The sequence below is a fragment of the Falco naumanni genome, chromosome 7, assembly GCF_017639655.2.
Source record: "Falco naumanni isolate bFalNau1 chromosome 7, bFalNau1.pat, whole genome shotgun sequence".
Taxonomy (NCBI): domain Eukaryota; kingdom Metazoa; phylum Chordata; class Aves; order Falconiformes; family Falconidae; genus Falco; species Falco naumanni.
In genome coordinates, this window is record NC_054060.1 from 34281728 (window position 1) to 34301942 (window position 20215).

Consider the following 20215-nt stretch of genomic DNA (forward strand, 5'->3'; position numbering starts at 1 on the left):
TTTCTCAGTCCATCAGTAAAAGAGAAAAAACAGCAAGTATTAGAGGTGTCCCCGCCTGGTAGGATGAATGCCAGGGTGCCACGTCTCAGCTCGGAGCACAGCCAGCTGAGGAACAAGTTTCTGGAGGCAATCCCCAAGTACAAAGCTAATCCCCCCCTCAGCAAGAACAGTACATTTGTTTGCTTCGCTGTTGTAACCTTATTAAGACTTTGGCACTCTATTTTTGAGCAAGCAAAACGGCATGTTTTGCTAACGTAGTGTTGCCCTGCATAAGTCAAACATCAGCTGAGGGCACACAACCCCCTTCAGGTGTCATTGCAAATCTACACAGAGGAGAGCATTGTACCTGCAAGCTGCCCATCAACCCAACACAAACCAGGGTGGTCCTGTGGGTTGGAACACGCAGCTATCCCGTTAGCAAGATCAGCTGGGATACTGGGTATGATGACAGGGTTGTCTCCCGTGGTAGGCAGTGAGCTGCTGCACACCAGTGTAGGTGAGGAGGAGTCAGGAAACCCAAGCTCTGTTCATGCCAAGTTCTTTCTTGGTGTCATTTCTTCCACCCTCAATTCCCTGATGACCTGGGGAAGAGCTCCATCATCTGTGCTCTCATTAGGGAGACCACAACTGGGGCAAATGCAGGCAAAATCCAGCAAGCCACGTCACGCACACACGTGCCGACATACAGTTTAGCAGCTGTAGATCTGCCTGCAGGGCAGCAGTTGAGATTGAGTCTCTTCTGAGAAAGAGCAACCCAACAGAAAGCCCTTCCCAGGATGGCGGGGTCTCCGCAAGCCGGCACTGGGTCTGCCCCAGAGCCAGCAGCCCCTGGTGGGATCTTCACATAAGAGTCCATGGGGAGGTCCTTCCTTCTGCAGGCTGCCCTGCTGCCACCAGTATCTCTACATTTCTGTGGTACTGGGAGTTCGATCATCAGTACGACTCGCTGGTGCCACCTGAACATCACTGTGAAACATTAAGCATTTCTCGAGAGCTGGGAGGTGCGGAGGGAGAGCCATGAATCTGGACTGGTGTGCATGGAAGGAAGTACACTGATTTATTCCTTTTCTTCAGCTCCAGGACAAGACAAGAGATTTTTCTTTTTCAGGACAAGGAGGTTATATAGGCGAGTACTTCTCCTGCATTGCACTGCTCACTCTCCTCTCTCTCTCTCCTCACAGACAAACATCATCAGTTTTCTGGCAGAGACTCGCATGGGAAGGGTGTAGCCAGCCTGAGCACCCGGCATCTTTCCCATTCGTGCAGAAGTGGAAGGGTGGCTGCAGACCGGCAAACAGCTTTGCTGGTCCCAGGACCTCTCTGTTCAACTCACAGGGGAATCCAGGCAGCACAGCGACACTGACACACCAGCCTGCAGCACCTCTCCTGTACGAACACAGTCCCAATGCCTGGGATTCCTGCTCCGCAGGATACTCCATAGCAAGGTCTCTGACTGCCACTATCCACCAACAACCAGTGATGCACACCATCACCATGTCCCCTGGTGCCACCCACACCATACCTCCAGGCATTGGTGCCACTCCAAGCAACCCAGGGCACACACACCAGGGACATACTGGGTGCTCACCCAAGGACAGGACTGCTGGGCACCGCTGGCCATGCACAGAGATACCACCACTACCAGTCCAGGGACCTCCTCCTCTTTTTGGAAAGACAGACAGGAGACAAGACCCCCAAGCACGCCGGGCTTCAGTAAGACCAAGCGCTGCCTACCTTCTCCGGGGCCACCCCTTACTGGGGAACCTGATGTCCCATTGCTTTATGGCAGCACTACAGCCCACACAGAGGCTGGGCAGAGCTGCTGTCCCCCCGGGAGGGTGACAACTGGAGGCACTCACCCTGCCTGAAGTGCTGCCTGTGCCTGGCACTGAGCTGCCTCTTCTCCTAGCCAGGTATGGCATAAGGATGTCCTCACTCCTCTGTGAGAAAGAGCCAACATCTGGCTCTTAATTTGGATTTTTGGGGCAGGTTACTGTTGCTCCTGAAAGACCTTCTGCTTCCGTGCAGAGACTTGCCCCTGGGAACCTGCTCTCCACAGGGAGCTGAAGTGCCCTGGCACTGCACCGGAGGCGATAGCACAGGAAAACCTCACCATGCCTTGATAAGAGAAGTAACACTGTTATCCCCAGGTTATATGCTGGGAGCAGAGGACCAAGACACTCATCCAGCAGATGCAGGTTAGAGCCAGGAATCAAAACCTTACCTCTTCAGCTGTGTTTCAACAGGCTCGCTATTGCCAACTGGAGTTGCTACCACTCTCGCCCAACCTTGTGCTTTTCTATCCCTTTTTGTGCTCACAGACCTGATGGTCCAAATGAGACCAGCATACCTGCACTCCACCTTCTTAGCGCTGAACAAGTGCATTTAACAGCAGACCCTCCTTCTCCTTGGCACATACTCGCTTCCGAGAGGGTGGAAAACACAGGGTTAAGCTACGCCGTACTTCCATCTGACAACCAAAACCCCACATGCCATCAGACCCTATTCAGGTGGAACCAATTACAGGGGAAAGGAAGGAGCCAGAGCCCCCACGCAAGAAGCTGTTGGCCTGCAGCTTTGAAAGCTAGCTGCTTTTTTCTGTCCTTTCAGAGTTTCCAGGCCCTGTCTGCACTGCAAAGGCATTGTGCAACCCAGGCGTTTTGCAACCGCCGCCTGACTCGAGCCCGGGCTCGGGGCTTCACCCTGTCCCACGGCGCCTGGAGCAGCTCTGGCCTCCTGCCCAGCTGCGCTCCGAGCCCGCGCCCAGGCTACCTTCCCTCCCGGCACGCTAAAGCCTGGTTTAAAGCTGCAGCTGAAGCTGTGCAGGGTGGGCCAAGAAAGCAGTTACAGTGATGCAGCGGATGGGAAGGAGGACGTGAACTTCTATCGCTTTGGGCGAGCCTGTACCCAGAGCCAAACCCATCGCTTAGCTGGTCCCGCTCCTGGATCACCATTACTGTGGGAAATCCAGAGTGACTCCTTCAGAGTACTCCTGACTTGCCCTGCAAAGGCTGGACGACTCCAACAACACCTCCTCAAGCCTTGGCTAACGCCAGCCAGCACTGTGAAGCGTGAGCTGGAGATGAACCAAGCCTGAACCAAGTCTCAAAGCCTGGGTCTAGGCTGAGTCAAAGACAAGGGCAGCGCAAAGCAAATTGTCACAGGAGCTTCAGCCACCCATTTTTAAACCCTATGCCGTAACAGCGTTACATCTAATTATGCCACAATACCAGAAGAAAGTACCTCAGGCAAGATCACCATGCTGCTCCTCTGGGAAAGACTTTGCCCCATTTCGGCATCAGGAGCAGGCAGCACCTTTGCAGGGATGGGCTGTGGGAAGCTGTGTGCGGCAGGGTGTTGCTGGATTAAGCCCCTGCCCAGATAAACACCTCCAAGCAAGAGGGAGAATTTAAAAATACTAACATGGAAACCTAAACAAACAGTAACAGTTTGAAGGCTTTGCTTTGGAATAAAAGATTAATAGACCTATTGATTGACTCAAGGGGCTGGGACAAAGGCTGACAGCCGTGTTTGTTTTTTGGCATCTGTCTGTGGACTTACTGTGCTTGTGTCCGAGCAAATATTGCGTTAAGGAAGCTTATGAACTAACACATGAAGCATGGTCGGGTCATCTTCAGCTCAGCCCACAGGCTCTCTGAACATGCTGCCACCAAAATACACTAGCTGGAGTTACAACATCTTAACGTTTAGGATTAGACTGGGCTGAAGATGTGTTCAGATGCCTCTGCAAAACTACGCAGTCTCAGAAATACATGCTGACCACGCTATGATGCTCAGAGAAAAGGTTCCCTGAACACGGAGTCTTATAAACCTTGCAGCTCAGAGCAGGACGGTGTGAGTGAGCTGCCCTGGCACCACGAAAAGCAGCTACTGCTGGGTGCTGGGAAGGACCGGAGCGGGCAAGGGCTGCCATGCCGGCACTGAGGGCAGGGGATGCTGTGGCAAAGCAAGTGGCAGAGATGGAGGAGAGAAGTGGTCTGCCTGCGTCCTACAGTAAAGCGTAGGGCTGCTGCCAGACCCACAGCTGCTCCTGTCCCACCACTGTGCTGCTGCGCCCACCTAATCCTGGGAGAATTTAGGAAAAACCTCAGCAGTGCGGCAGCTTGGGTACTGATGAGTAATTTGGCTGTTGCCTGGGTTTTGGTGCCTTGTGCTCATACTTGCGAACCCTGTTGGGCAAGAGGCGGGTCACTACTTCTGCTAAGAGATAAGTCTGAACACAAAAAGGCTCAAAAGAAACACAAAGGGGTTTTTGAAAAGCGTCCTTCAAGACCTAACACATCTTGCACAGTTCCAGCCACTGTCAATGATTAAACTGCTGCACCCATCAGAGCTCCCTGCTTCCAGATCTTGACGTGAGGAACCAGATCTCTTCTGAAGCCATCACTTCCCACTGCCTCCATGATGTGCAAAGCCTCCGAACAGCCAGGCATGCAAGGGAGAGCTGCCCCCACCCCCCAGAAACAACATCCCTGGAGAGGTTTAACAGACTGATTGCAAATACATTCATGGTTCTCACCCTGTCTCCTTGTTAAGCCTTTCCCATGCAGCTTGCTCACTCTGAAACAGCTCTCCTCCGCAGCGCAGCGACCCAGCTCCCAGAGAAGCTGAACATAACACAATCACATGGCAGCAGGAGCTGGGGCTTCACAGACAGGGGATGGGATGGGCATGACGTCCAGAGTCAGCGGAGAAGCTGAGACCCTTCTGCTAAACCCCTACGCAGCGCAACAGGTAGCACTGCCTGCAAGGATGGACACCAGAGAGGCAGGGACCAGGGTGCTACAGCAATAAACCCAGAGATGCATTTTGTATCGCTGTTGATTTGAAACACCACCTAAAAAAAGCGCTTATTACAGGAGAGGGAAAAAACCCAGAAGCCTTAAGCGACCATTTTAGAGCTTTCAGCTATTTAATTGTGGCTTTCCACATGCTGATAGAGAAGCCAGCACCCTTGCCGCAAGAAGCCTCTCCTCCCCAAAGCACTCTCTGCATCTCTTATGTCTAGGGGAATGCCAAGTGTCTTGGAAAAAGACCTTCTGAATGCCTCAAAGGGAAGGAGGATGTCCAGCCTTGCAGGTGAGATGGTGGTGGTCACCAAAGGTGATAACCAGGCAGCTGTGACAGCCCTCCAGAGAGGGAGTGGGTGAGCAGAGGAGCTCCTGAACCCCACTGAGAAGATGGCTTTGTTCCTCCTCTCCTAAGGGTGGCTTATAGGCATCAATGGCTGCTTTAAACACCAGCTATAGCTGGTCTTTGTGCAAACCCAAAGACAGATCTCCAGCCACGGTGCTCTGCAGCATCTCCCAATGTCCCGAGCCTTGGGCTGGGCTCTGCACTGTCCACCGCTCCCATCAAAGCCCGGTGGGGCCCCCAAGGGGAAAGAGCTACCCAACTCTCCTGGAAAACGTTAAGGACTGTGTATATATATATATATATATATATACACACACACTAACCCCCCAATGAGCACCAGCTTCACACTTCTGCGCACTGCAGATACAAGGGTGGTTTTCAGATACGCCCTGCAGATTGTGGATCCCAGCCCTGCTTCCAAAACCGGTGCCTGCGCTTTGGGGCCCCAATGCCATTACCTCCCAGTAAGTCTCCAGGTCACTTTTGGATTTGCCAAGTCCCCCAGCTCACTTCTGGACATGAAGCATCAGCTCCCCGCTTGCTTTAGGAACTCTGAAACGTGAACTGCAAATCTACGTGGAGCTACATGAAATAAAAGGGGCTCTCTTCAATAATGCATGTTTTTTGATCTTACAGCTTGGATGTTTTTCCCTCCCCTCCAGCTGCCAGGTCTTTAAAATCCTACAGGACTAGAGGAACAAAAAAAAACAGTAAAAAAAGGCAGGCAGGAAATCAAAAAGTAGGTAGGGGAAAGGAAAATAAAAAGTTTTCTATGGCCCACATGAACCTAACCCCTCTGCTAACCACGGCAAAGCAGTATTTTCTAGTGGGATGGGGGGACCATGCTGTGAAGTGGCCGTGGGTGGCCGTTCCCAGAGCTTCCCATGGGTACTTACTGGTGCTTGTGCTAGTGCCGATGGTGTTGATGGTTGTGGGGACGGAGGAGGAGGAGTAGAGGGGCAGATGGCCGTTCTCGCACGCCAGGGTTTTGTCCTGCCAGCTGGAAGCGCTGACACTTATGCCCGAGTCTCGAGAGTTTTGCCATCCGTTGAGTTTGTCATCGGAGTTTTGTCTTTGGTGATAGTAGTGCGTCTGCCCGTAGTCCACCGAATCCGACCGACCTCTGTTCTGGCCGCCGAAGCCACCCGACGTGCGGTCCTCCAGGTGGTTGAGCCACATGGCCAGGGCGCTCCTGTCCTCTAAGGAGGTGGCAGGGTGTATCAAGGCATAGGACAGCAACTGCCTGCTCTCCTCGATGTGTTGGTTGTGTTCGATTGAGTGGGCCAGGATTTTAGGCAAGAGTTTCATGTATTCAACTTTTGCCTCAGTGTTGCCAGGCTTCAGTAAAGGCAGGTGGGTTAACAATAGGGAAATCACCTTATCCTTGGATTCCTGTTGCCATTGGTTAATGATTCCTGTGAAAGAATAGAAGAAAAAAAAAGAAGAGAATTGAGAAATCGGTAAACAGAGCTAATAAAGAAATAAACAGACCCCAGCGGGGTAAATATAAGACACGCCAAATGGATGCTTGCATGCGTGATGCCACTGCATGAGCATCTCCCAGGCAGGGGGACCACCACTCTCTGAAAACCAAGGTCATAGCACCGTGTGCTGAACTGGACACCAAGAGTTACCAGACGCTCCTGAAAATCACTAAAAAAAGCCAAATTACATCCACCTCTATCACCAGGTAGCTCCGCTACCGTTCTCCTAATATTAATCCAAGTCACGATTTGGCCCAGATTTTCTGTATCATTGCGGATTATACAAAATACTACCCAAAAGCACCTCATGGATAAACATAACCTTTCAAAAGCACTGGTTAGAAAATGGAAAGGGCCGAAGTTCAAATAAGCTAATACGGGTGAGAGCCACGGAGGGCCAAGGGAAGAAGCATCCCAGCAGGAGGGCAATAACCAAACCAGGGTGTTGGTCCATCTGCCAGCCTGGTGTGATAAGATTCCCCAAAGGTATTGAGGAAAGGGCTCAGCTGAAGCAGACACAGAGCTATTGTTCTTCTGATAGTTCACAGAAGATAGGAAAGGTTTTAGAAGACCAGAAATAAAGCAAACACAGGGTTTAGCTTTAAAAATATGCAAAAGGAAGAAGCAGGGAATTACAAACTGGCCACTTAACTCAAACTCCGGGAAAACTGATGGAACAAATAATGAAACAACCTATTTGTAAGCACTTAGAAGATAACAAGATGATAAGTGACTGTCCACACCGATTTGTCAAGAACAATTTAATTTCCTTCTGCGACAGAGTAACTGGCCTGTGAATAGCTGGAGAAGCAGTCAGTGCTGTGTATCTTGATATTCATTAGGTGCTACCCCACATGGCTTCCTCAGCAGCACACCAGAAAAACATGCTCAGGCAAAACTATCCTAATGTGGGCACACAGCTCATCAGAAAACCATACGGAGAGAGTCGTTACGGGTGATTTGCCATCAGACTGGGAGGATGTGCTGAGCAAGGAGACTTGTCCTGGCTGTGGCACTACCCAGTATGTCATCAGTGAGATAGGTGATGTGATAAATGTATTCAGTGTGCGGCTACCAAGCTAGGAAAATGAAAACACTCCAGAATACTGGACTTGGGAGTAAAACAATGTTGGAGACCTGGAGAAAAGTCAGAAAAACCCAACTGCATTAAGTAGGTGCAAACATCTACATGCAGGTGGGACAAATCGCTGTGCAGTACCAGGTGGGGAAGCGCCTGGCGTCAGGAAGCATCATGGGCCGAAAATCAGTCAAAATGCCACGTTGCCCATAAAAACTGCACCAGCCCACCCGTCATCTGTCTGAGAGGCAGAGAACAGCGTGGACAAGCTGCTCTCCACATCTCCTGGGGACTGCAGTAATAGGTTTGAATTGCAGTGAAGGTGAGTCAGGTCGGTCATGAAGAAACTACCTCCTACAGTTAGGGCGAGTGATGCACAGGGAAAGACTGCCTACAGACGTTGTGAAACCTCCATCACCAGAGGTTTTTCCGAACAGCTTATACAAACACCGGCCAAGGATAGCTCTGGATCTACCTAGACCACCCAACTTCCAGCCCCAGGTCAGTCTCTCCTCCAGAGTTTACCAAACACCTCTATGAAGCCTTCAAACTTCCAGCCCCTGCAGCAGGCTGTGCCTAAGGGTGCCACAACGGAATCATCTGGTGAACTAGGACTTTCATTTGCTTTAAACCCACTAAACCCCAAAACTTCACCAAGTGAAATGCCCCGAGTTCTCACGTTATTAAGAAAACCCCAAAACTTTACGTTCTCTCTCCCTGTCTGCTATCCCCTATCCATACCGTAGAGGAAGCTGCTCTAAATCATTGATTATCCCTGTATCCTTCACGTGTTTTGGAGCTAGGGCAACCAAACCCGCACCAGTGAAATGAAGATCTGGATGTCCATCAGAAGACCTATGCTGTGATCCAGCAGCTAACCCAACCCTTCAACCGCCCTGTGACCCTGAAGAGGGCCATTGCAGTAAGGTCTTTTCCCAATTACGTCCAAACCCCCTGCACGACGGTTCCCCTACACAACTGCGGTGGTGGGCAGCCCTCGTCCCTCCAGCTTTGCCTTCCCAGTTTCAAGACGTGCAACCATTTTAATAGGAAGCCACTAGATGGCTTGCTGGAAACACCGATGGCTCTCGCTGGAACTTTCTGCAGCAGTATTTACTTCTCTGCAGACCCACCCCTCCTCCAGAGCTGCTTCCCGATCCCACGACAGCGTGCCTGAGCCACCTCGTGCTGCTGTGCCGAGAGGTGCAAGGGACACGGCACGGCACAGCTTTGGTGGGGAAGGAACTGCTTCATTTGCAGCAGAAGCGAGTTTCGGTATGCTGGGTGTGCTCCTGTGCCTGCAGAGATGCTGTGAGGTTGTTTTGGTGTTAAAAAATGGGATATGGAAAAGCAATGCTCAGCCCCAGGGATGCTGTAAAAAATACATGAGCGTGGCGGAACTTAAGGTCCACCAGAGCATCTCCATGTTTTCCATATGCAGATATAACTGCTACAGGCAAAGCCTCTTGTCATGCTTAATCTGATTTCTCTGTCCCCTCTCTCTCTCTCCCCACCCTGGCCAGCTGCCCAGTGGGTTGAAAACCCATCTTATTTTCTCCCCTCCTCCTGCACAGGGGTGTCACCCGTTCCCTTATCACCCCCCTGTTTTATCATTGCCCTTGGGACGATTCGGCAGCGCTTTCAGGCTGGCACAGCCGAAGCTCAGCCTGGCACCGTCTGTGGGAAGAGGTTGTGGGATTTTGCAGCAGCTCAGATCAACTGAGAAATCAAAAGATCATTAAAAAAAGGCATGCCATGCACTGCTAAAAGAAGCCGGTGCCACTTGTACATGGGAACTGTGTAGCAAAACACATGCAGAACAAGCAGAGCCCGGGTGCAAATTGGGTCCGAGGGAGGAGGAGGATGCAGGGAGAAAGGTGGCCATGCCCAGACTCCTCTTCCTCACTCGGGGGAGAGCTAAGCGTGAAGGTCACCACTGGAGAAACGCAGGACAGTGCCAGAGCTGCTTCTTGGGGAACTTGCCTCAGGCCTCCAAGAGATACAGGGGTTTGAAATCACAGCCCCAAAAGATGGAGTGCTGATCCAAGAGCCTGCAGCTGGCAAGGAGCCGTGCAACCCCCCTGCCCCAGTGCGGACAGGAGCCGCTCTCCTTCTCAGCCAGCAGCAGCATGTGCACAATTAAACAAAAACGGAAAATAATTAGATCCGAAAGAGGTTTGGCTCTGCCTGAGATGGGGTGGTAGGTCAGGCTTAATCCTGTCTGCCAGAAAACAGAGGGATCTGGAGAGGGTGGCCTGGGAGGAGGAAAGCTGGAGCTGCTTCTGGGCAGGGGGAGAGGGGCCAGTGACCCCCCTGAAGCCCCTCTCCCCAATCTCCCCGAACACAGGAGCCCCTGCTTCAGCTCCCTACCTGCTGCCACACACTCCCGGACATCAGGGACGTCTCACCCTCTATCGCCAGAACAAGCCCCCCTGGGTCAGCCATGGTTAAGATGTGTCCCGGTTTTGGGCTGCCATGTCCCAGGGTCCTGGCACACTACTTGCAGTGGTGTATGGGGTCACAGGCACTAATCACATTACCGCCTCATTAGTTCCCCCGGGTGCTGCTTCAAGGATGCCTGACACTTTCCGTCACAAGGCTTTCGCTGCTTTAAGGGATGGCAAGACTATTGTTATTTGCAGCAGGCAAATCTAAGCATAGAGAAAGCCCCAAAGTGAGAAACTCCACCTTGCTGCTTTGAAACTCCCCAAAATCCCTGCCCTGCCTCTTGCTGTCATTGCATGAACTCCTTTTGCAGATGAGCTAAAATAACAACTGACCGTGAGCACCTTAAGGACCCTGTGACCCCTGTACGGGGAAGAGATGGGAGCTGCTGGTGCCCCCAGAGCAGAAAATCCCCATTTTTATTACAGATCCTTTTTTCTTGGGCGAGAGGCTGAATGAAGACGGGATGTGAAACTACCTTCCAACATAGGATTATTTAACCAATATGATTTTGGTGCTCTAGAGCACAGCTGATGCATGTGCAGAGTGCCTGTGTATAAATAAAGCACCAAATATAGCCGGGTCCTGCTCCCAAGGCTGAAACCTGCACTATGAATAGGTCCAACACTACCCCCAAAACTGGGGCTTTCTGGCTTGAGAAAGAAGCCAGAAAGAAATTAAATTTGTCAATTTAATATGTGCTCATCGGATCCCTCTGTCACAAATCTGCTTGATCCGTTCAGGATCCCTGCAAACTGTTGACTGCCTTCATGTCCAGGGGCGACAGATCTACCTCTGATGCTGCACTGTGGGAAGGACCTTCTTGCCTTCACTTGAACGTGCCTCCCGATAGATACCTGGGTTATTTCAACCACCAGTGAGGCACGTGGAGCTCCCGAAGCTGTTACTGATGGACCAAGAACAGTCGTGGTTTTCCAGCCAGCCTGGATGGACAGAGGGATACACAGAGTCTCTGTGGATGTCCGTAAAAATGCATGCAGCACACTAGTGCCTGCACTTAGAAACCCTGAAGTACCTATCTGCCTAGTTTTTTCTTCTACTTTTGATTTTTGCAAACAGACCTCTGCCCCCCACCTCAAAAACACTGACCCTGCCTAGAGGGATGGCCAAGAGCTGTCAGCATAGGCACAGGGACACGTGTGTCTCACCAGGTAAGCAGGTCTCCAAGGAACAACGACGATGTGGGATACCTCTCAAGGGCTTAAAAAGACCCCAAAAGCCAACAACCCCAAGAAAGATAAACCTTTTCATTTTGAAAGCAGAAACTGGGTTATCCTCCTGTTGTCACATCTGACTTACCACATTTCACAAGTCAAGCAGACAAATATGCTCACTGGGATTTTGACGAAGCAGGCGAGATGAATGATGTGTAATTTATAAGATAGACAACAGCTTATCACTGGTAACAAGGACAACAATTAAAGACTGGAAGTGTTTTAAAAACTGCCCAAGGATCTTCTGAGTGACAAAGAGTACGTTCAAATAGCAGGCTTGGTATCATTGCTGCACAATGGTAGGTCAGTGCATTTAAGGGCTCCTGTTGCCAGTAAATTGCTCTTAAATTACTTTTTTATTAATCCCTTGTTTTCAGTTTAATACAATTATCCATTCAGAAGTTACCAAATGCCCATTCAGATAATTTGTCCAAGCAAGAAAGGACTAAGAGTTAGATGTGCACATCTGAAGGACACCCACCAAACAGAGCATCTTCACAGCAGGGCTGAATGGGGCGGCACTCTCGGATGTACTCGAGGAGGAAAACCAGGAGCTTGTACCAAAAATTTAGGCTGGGATCCCTGATCTTGCCAAGTGCCATGCAATGTATGAGGGGCTGGAGGGAGGAGGAACTGGGTGCTCCTGGATGGCAACCAAGCCCTCCTAGGGATGGATGACACTGAGGTTTTCATTTCTTGGATGACCAATAGCAAAACAAATGCAATCCATGCTTAGACAGCTTGTGACTGCTTCAAGCGAGCCTGGAATCGGTGGCCCCAGTGCAGGTGATGGCTATTTCTGGGCTTGCAGCAAAGTTTTGCAGGAGCCCTTCCTCAGCAGCTCACAGAAGAGGCTCCCGTTGTTCGCTGTTTGCTGGATGACCGATGTGGCATCGGCTCCACGCGATGGGCAGAGCTATGTGGAGGCACTCACTTTTTTTTTTTGGCAGAGGCAGAAGAATCAGCACCCGGACTCCTCCTGCTGTGTAAAGACCCATTAGCACATCACTGCCCACGAACTCCTCCATGCAGGCATGCAAGAGGCTGTGCTTCCACCAAAATCACCAAAATCTGTGGTGACCAAGGTCATCACAACTCGGCCCCGATATCTAACACCTACTACAGCCACATGGGTGTCTTCACCAGGGCAAAAGGGGTCAAGAAACCTGACTCTGCACATGACTGCAGCCCAGCAAGCTCTGTTTGGCCAAAATGTCATCTCCCAGTGAACGGCCATCAAGAGACAAACCTCAGCCCTACGTCTACAGGTTATTTGTTCCAATGTCTCCCAAGCACTTCAGTTTGCCTTCATTTCCAGTTGGAATGATCTGGTTTAAGCTTGAATTTATCTGGCTTCAGCTTCCAGAAAAATTCCAGTCTGCATCAAAGAGCTCCTTGATGTCCTGTGTTTTCTCAAGTGAAGGTGCTCAGGACTCAGCGCTTAAGTCACCTTCCACTCTTGTTTCTGGTAAGCTCAGCAGAAGCTACGTGTCCTGTTTCAAACAGGTCGTGGCTCTATGCACATTAGTCTGCAGCCCATGGCAACATTTCTGCTGGCTCTATGACTTCCAGCATCCACGTGAATCAGGTCTTACTTGGCTTGGTGAAAAGCATGAGTAGGGTGGAGAGACCATACCCCATCCCACAAAGGGTTGCTTGCAGTGAAGTTAAAGCAGAAGAGCAAAGAATGAAGACATTCCAACCACCAGTCTGAATTTGCACCACGCAAAAAAAATGCAGGTCACTGCCGGTTCCAGTCTTCCCGCAACTGGATGTGCTGGTCTGTGAAATGGCCCAACACCCCACCACCCATCACACAAATCTGCTCTCCAGTGCTGCCGTGGATGTGAACCTCTGCCCTGGCGCCCGCTGCAGCACTTGGCTGAAGGTGAACTACAGTGTGTTTCCAGACAAAGGGGATCATATCATACAATCACAGAATGGTTTGGGTGGGAAGGGATCTCAAAGACATCCAGTTCCAGCGCCCTGCCACGGGCAGGGACACCTCCCACCAGCCCAGGTTGCTCCCAGCCCCATCCAGCCTGGCCCTGAGCACTCCCAGGGATGGGGCATCCACAGCTGCTCTGGGCAGCCTGTGCCAGCGCCTCGCCGCCCTCACAGTAAAGAATTTCTTCCTACTGTCTAACCTAAATCTGCCTTCTTTTAGTTTAAAAATATTCCCCCTTGTCCTGCACTCCAGGCCCCTGTAAAAAGCCCCTCCCCAGCTTCCCTGTCGGCCCCTTTGGGTACTGGCAGGTGCTGTCAGGTCTCCCCGCAGCCTTCTCTTCTCCAGGCTGAACAGCCCCAACTCCCTCAGCCTGTCTCCACAGCAGAGGGGCTCCAGCCCTCTGAGCATCTCCGTGGCCTCCTCTGGACTCGCTTCAGCAGGTCCATGTCCCCCTGATGCTGGGGGCCCCAGACTGGACACAGAGCTGCAGGAGGGGTCTCACCAGAGCGGAGCAGAGGGGCAGAATCCCCTCCCTCGACCCGCTGGCCACGCCGCTGGTGATGCAGCGCAGGGTACGGTTGGCTTTCCGGGCTGGGCCATGCTGAGCTCCTCGTCCACCAACACCCCCGATCCTCCTCAGGGCTGCTCTCGATCCGTTCTCTGCCCAGCCTGTATCTGTGCTTGGGATTGCCCCCTCCCACGTGTGGGACCTTCAGTCATCCAAATCATAGAATTATTTAGGTTAGGAAAGACTTTTAAGATCATCAAGTCCAACTGTAAATGGAACAAACCTGAGAGGTAAAGCAACTAAAATGTTTTTGCCTTGCACTGGAAATGGGTCTCTGGGTACGTGGTGTTGAGTGTCTAAAAAAGCAAATGGGTGACCTGTGGGTTTGGCTGGAGAGGAATCTTAATGCAGAAGTTTTCCACCAACACCCCCGAGCCTTCCTCAGGGCTGCTCTCAATTAAATCAAGGGATTTAAATTATTATTTGCAGTAATTAGCACCTGCATGCTGACCCATTCACAGTACTTTGTTTGGGTGGATTTACATAATTTTCTTCCTAAACCAGCCTCACTCAAAAGGCCAACATTAAAGAAAACAAAGTGAGATCCCTGTTGGAAACCCTCCCTGTGCCCCCTCCAGAGCACATCAATACCCTCGCCGTTAAACCTGGCAGCCTTCTCCCTCCCCAAGAGGCCAAATAATAAGAATTTCAGCATGTGCCTTTTGTTATTGCAACTGACACTAATAAAAAGAAAAATATCTTGACAATAAAGGCTATTGCAGACTTGCCAATTGCACAAGACAGAGATGCAAGCTGACATCAAAGTGCTGGTGAACCTGAATGCTGCTCATCTCACCAAAAGCAATCCAAAACCGCAGCTAACACAGGCAGGAAGACACCAGTGATGTTTCTAAGCACATCTACGGCTGGGAGGCTGCAGCGTGATGTGTAAACGCTGCCAACCTCCCCCTGCTACGTTCAAACAGGTCTGAATTTATGCCTGCGCTAGAGCTGACCTCAGCATGGAGCGGAAGGACCTAATCCTATATGTCTGAAGGCAACGGGAGCCGTGCCAAACAGCATCGTGCCTGCTGGATCCGGCACCCGCGGCTTCCTGGCACCTCCTGTGTCTCTGCGCTGCAGCGGCTGGGAGAGGCCAGCTCTGCATCCCGGGGACTGCTTCTGCCTAGGTCCCTAAAACCACTCATCCTGGTGAATAACGTGGGATTTGAGAGAGGAAAAGCCAAGAAAACCTCACAGTTGGCTTTTTGCTTTTGCTCCCTCCCATGTGGGTCTAACAGCCCAACTTGGGAGAAATTTAGGGAATAGCGGCGAAGCTCTTTCCCTGTAACAAGCCTTGGTAAGGAGCTGGGAACAGCCAGAAAGTCTGCAAAGAAGCCCCAGACAGCAGAAGGGCTTGGGGGCTGCTATTGTGGCAATCAGGGCTCTGCACTTCCCCTCCTGAAGCACCCACCCCAACAGCTATCAACCTCTAGGTCCAAGGTGGCTCGACAGCTTCATGCTACCCCAGCATCTTCAGTCTCTAACGAGATATCAAAAGGCAATCACTGAATTCCCCCTTTCCCTAGCTGGTCAGCTTCTGTGCAGATTTAAGTGCAGATGACCTCTCTGAAGGACAGAAGGACCTTCTGTCCATCAGCATCCATGAGGAAAGGACAGATAGATGGCAATATACACCTCGTATCACACAAGGCATGAGCATCACCTCCCTTCTCCAGTGCCCACAACCCACCTTGCACCCTGGCTGACGGTGCCAAGGAGCACCAGCATCGACGGAAAATTTGCCGGTGAGGCACTGCAACCTATCGGTTCACATGGTGCTGGCTCTCCTCCGTGTTTCCAGCAGCTACATCACATTCTAAGAGGCTAAAAATACACTAAGTACTTTCCTAATGTTTCTTTTCCACCCGAGCGGTTGCTGCAGAGAAGCTCTGAGCAGGAGGAGAGGTGAACAGACCAGTGTGGATGCAGGGAAGAGATGCCATAAAAATAGAGCAATAGGCACAGCATGTCCTGCAAAAGGAGGTGGCTGGAGAAGTCCTCACTACAGGCAATATCAGTTCTGTAGAAAGAGAAAGGCAAGAGCCACACAGCCATGAAAAGCAAAGTGTTCCCAACTGTACTGCAGGATTCAGTGCCGACCGGAGCACAGAGGACTTCACCAAGGAGCAATGACTGAGATGAAGAAGCTTCATGGAAATTAACTATGCAGTATCTCTTTGACTTCTTAAATGGAATGGTGCAGATTTAACTACTGAAAACAATTCTGTCCAAAAGACACAACCTCCTTGCAAGCGCCCCCAGCATCTCCCTGCGCGCAACAGGCAAGCCCCTCAACACCCACTGTCGAGGCAGCAGGGATGGGTTTGCCGGTACAGCTGGGTGGCAAGAGGCACGCTGGCCATCGGTGGCCTTATTTTCTGTGCTTCACAGAAGGGGCGTCCCTGCTGGGCAGTGCTCTGAAACAAAAGGTGCCTTGATGGAGAGGTGAGGTGACTGTGGATGAGTACCGGGGAGCTGGCTGCTGCACGCTGAATGTCCTTCACGTCTCAAGAACGGCCAATTTCTTGCAACTTTTCTTGGGAAACCAGGCTAAGGAGCAGGTGACCGTATGACACGCAGCTTCTGGGGAGAAAAAAACCCCAGAAATCCTGTGGGGGATAAGACATGAGCCCTACCCACCTCGTTGCCCTTTTAAAGGCAGTTCTCTTTGGGCAGCAAGTTCAGCTGTTTATTACCAGCAGCTCTCCTCTCCATCAAGCTCTCCAAAGCAAAGGCAGCCCCGTCAAGCGTTTGGTTTGTAGCATTGTCTCTTCTTTGTGTGGAAGACATGACTGGAAAGGAGTATCTCAAGCTGAGACTGCAATTCTTGATCTCACAGCAGGGACAGCGTTAGCAGGAGTCGGGAATTTTGGCACTGAAGCCAGCCTCAAAGACAACCCACGACCAGATCCCCCCAAACAGGCTGATGAAACCCCACCGGCAGACAGAGCAGCAGGACAGGGAGCTCAGCGCTCTCCATCTGGGTTGTAAACTCCAAAGGGAGCAAAATGCCCCTTATTTTGGTCAGAAGCAGAGCCCACTGGGACATCCCTCAACAAAACACCCCTTATTTCACACTGAGACCCACAAGGACAGAAGAGCCCAGCTCTACTGCGCTGCAGAGCAAGTAGAAAGAAAAAAGATTTTCACATTTTTGACACTATTTTCCCCTGCTACCTCGTGAGCTTGCCACTTGCCACAGCTCCAGTTATTAGGAGGCTGTTTGTACAAACCCAGAAGCAATATATTTTTAGCACTGGAGAATCGCATGGCACGATCATTAAGTGTGCTTCTGCAGACAGCAACAAGAGCAGGGATTTTTCCTTCTCTAAATTGGCTGCAGCTACTATGGTTTTCAGCCCAAAGCAGACTTTCAGGAAATTCAGAAGGAGCGGGAGTCTTTTTCCATGACATATTTAATACCAAGCTGAAGTACACTCGATTTTCATACGGTGCATCTGATGGGAGGTTTTATGGATTTGTTTTCTAGGCTGTATCTGTCGCCCGCTTTTGCTACACAGCTTAATACCACGTATTACCACAACACTCCCTAGCAACATGACTTTTAATTTAGTGCAGAGCTTTGCAACGTTGAGAGCATTTCACTGACTCAGAGCAAAGAATGACACACTGGGAAACCTTATCAAAAGCCCCATAGGTGCCAAGGGAACCTACACCACATAGATGATGGGATTTGAGCTCCTCAATGCAATGTGGCTGGCGCTGGCATGGAGAACACCTTGGGAAAGATGAATTTGCTTCACTGATTTCGTAAGCTGCAGTCCAGCCTCCTCCAAAGAGCAGGAGGAGGACACAGGCTTGGTAGACAAACCAACCAACCTCCTACAAAAGCTGTCCTGAAGGGTGAAGCCAGCCTGACACGCGACAAGAACTCACAGCACCAGTTTCTCTTTACTCCATGGAACATACAAGCTCCTGGGCATCGAGGGCATCATGCTTCGAAGCCTCAGATGGGGAGGATGGTCTTTTGAAAGTACAGGGAAATAGTGCCTGGGCCCCACCTGCCAAGGGAGAGCATGCAAAACTGCAAAAGCACCATCAACGGTGTGGACACCAGCAGGTGAGGTGTTTCTTCACCTCTACCCAGTGGTGGAGCAGCAGAAAGCAGGAGCACCCATCCATATGGGGTGGGGGATACATTCTGTAGCAACAGGAATGACAACAAAATGCTGTCCCTCTTGGAGCGGAGGGGAATCCATCAGCCCTTGTGCATGCAACCAGGAGACAGAAGTATCAGAGCAGCCATGCCAAGTCTGATATCAAAGATATCCCGACAAGATCCTGGGTCAAGTGGCTCTTGCTGGCTGCCGTGCAAAGTTAGCTGAGCTCAGCCGGCCCGCAGAGGCAGCTTGGCCCACAGCAACGGGATGGGTCAGCAGGGATTAAAAGGATAATTAAACAGGGGGCTGCAGATTGCTTCCAGAAGTCCCATCGCTTCTTGGAGCTCGTGAGCTCAGCCACGGCAAAACGCTGCTGATTTTGCTGCTTCTGAGACACAGGGGTACAGGTGGGAAATGAGTTCACCGCCTGCTTTCACTTATACTGGGGTTACATTGCTCATATGCCTCCACACGCCCTCAAACCCAGATTTTCAGTGGAATTTCCTATGATGCAGGAAGCCAAAGAAATAAAACATGCGATTTCTGTATCTCTTCTTTGAGCCTAATCCATAAAAACGCTCAAATCTTCCTGGCTTTCAGCGAGGAGACTACAGGCACAACCACAGGCACGGAGGAAATACTCCTCTGACTTCTTAATTTCAATTGCAAAAAGCCTTTTAGCAAAAGTGCAATTGAAATGCAGATAAGTTTCTTCAAAGGCTAAAAAAAAAATCAAAATAAAAAATTATCTGAATGTCTTAACTGTGTTGCCTAACATGGATAAAGGATTTAGAAGGGGGGAAAATAATACTAAAAATAAGTTATGAAGGGTATGTAAGGTATTGATACACAGCACATGGTTTAAACTGTTAATCATTGAACAGATTCCAGTATAAAAATAAAGAGACTGAAGCTGCACATAATGGAGGAGTTGCTCTATTTATAAACTTCTCTGTGCAAAGGGCAGGCGAGGGCTGGGACGAGCAAGCAACGGAGGCGGAGGGACGCTGCTACACAGCCTGTATTTTGAGGGGAAAGAAAATAATAATAATAATAAAAATAAAAAAAAATCTGTTTAAGTGTTGTCAACAAAATCAAACCAAGTTGTCCAAGAGCCTGTGTGCCCCAACCATGTGAGCAACATTTACAGCTCCTGCATGTGACAGCTCTCCCAATTTAGCCAGTAACTGACTCCCTCTGACCTGTAATAACACCGCTCCCAAATTAGAGCCCTCAATTTGACTTGGCTTCAGTCCTTCCCTCCCAGCGACATAAAGCATCCTTTTCCCCCTCCTCCCTGAACATTCATAATCCCATCCTTTCGCACTGCCAACTCAAACTCACATTTAGCCTATTTCTGTTTTTTTGGGGGGTGGGGGTTGTGGAGGGACGAGGGAGTGCAAGCAGCGAGGGGTAGGGAAAAAGCCCGGTGGAAAAACACCAAGAGACAAAAACAACAACAAAATCAGACAAAAATTCCAAGTTGGTGACATTCAGCTGGAAAAGCTCAATGACTCACATGCGAATAAAATCTGCCTAAATTCACTGCTGCATGACGCAGGCCACTGGCTTCAACATAAAAAGGCCAGGATGAAATCATCCACAATTAAATCGGAGCTTGGAAGGCTGCAAAAGCAGCCGCATCAGCGCAGTTCCCTCGGCTTAATAGGAAACACAAAGGAAGGAAGTTCAGCGGAGTGAGAACATCCCCCTTTTCCCCTCCTTTCCACCGACACCTCGCACCATCAGTCATCCCCAACCATCGGCGCGGCTCCTCCAGCATCACACGTCGGCGCTCAGCTCCGGCAAGCTGCTCGCTAGCAGGCGGCTGCCAGCTTTTAATGGGCTTTCCTGGAATACTAGCTCAAAAGTAAAATAAAAATAAATGTGGCTACGTAGGAAGGCAAACCCCCACCAGTCAGCGACTTCTTCCAGAGATTTCTGCCCTGTCCTTTGCAGAATGGTATGATATATTGTAGAATTAACATTTACAAACCCTGGATCAAATCCACTCCCTCTCCAAATCCCCCAGATACGCGAGGAGGGGAAGAGGAATTTAAATCTTCGTTCTTAGTTTTTTTCTTGCATTGCAACTGTGCTTTTAAATCTTACGATTCTTCACGTACCGGCTGAAGCCACACTATCGAAATGCACCCGCAGTGAGCCGCGGCGTAGG

General features: G+C 50.5%; 1 protein-coding gene across 1 annotated transcript in view; it reads right to left on the reverse strand.

Moving 5' to 3' along the window:
* SAMD4A (sterile alpha motif domain containing 4A) overlaps window positions 1-20215 on the reverse strand; it is a 108531-nt gene that overhangs the window by 37559 nt on the left and 50757 nt on the right. The window contains 1 exon segment of the mRNA XM_040601363.1: window positions 6054-6572. Coding sequence (XP_040457297.1) covers window positions 6054-6572 — 519 coding nt within the window.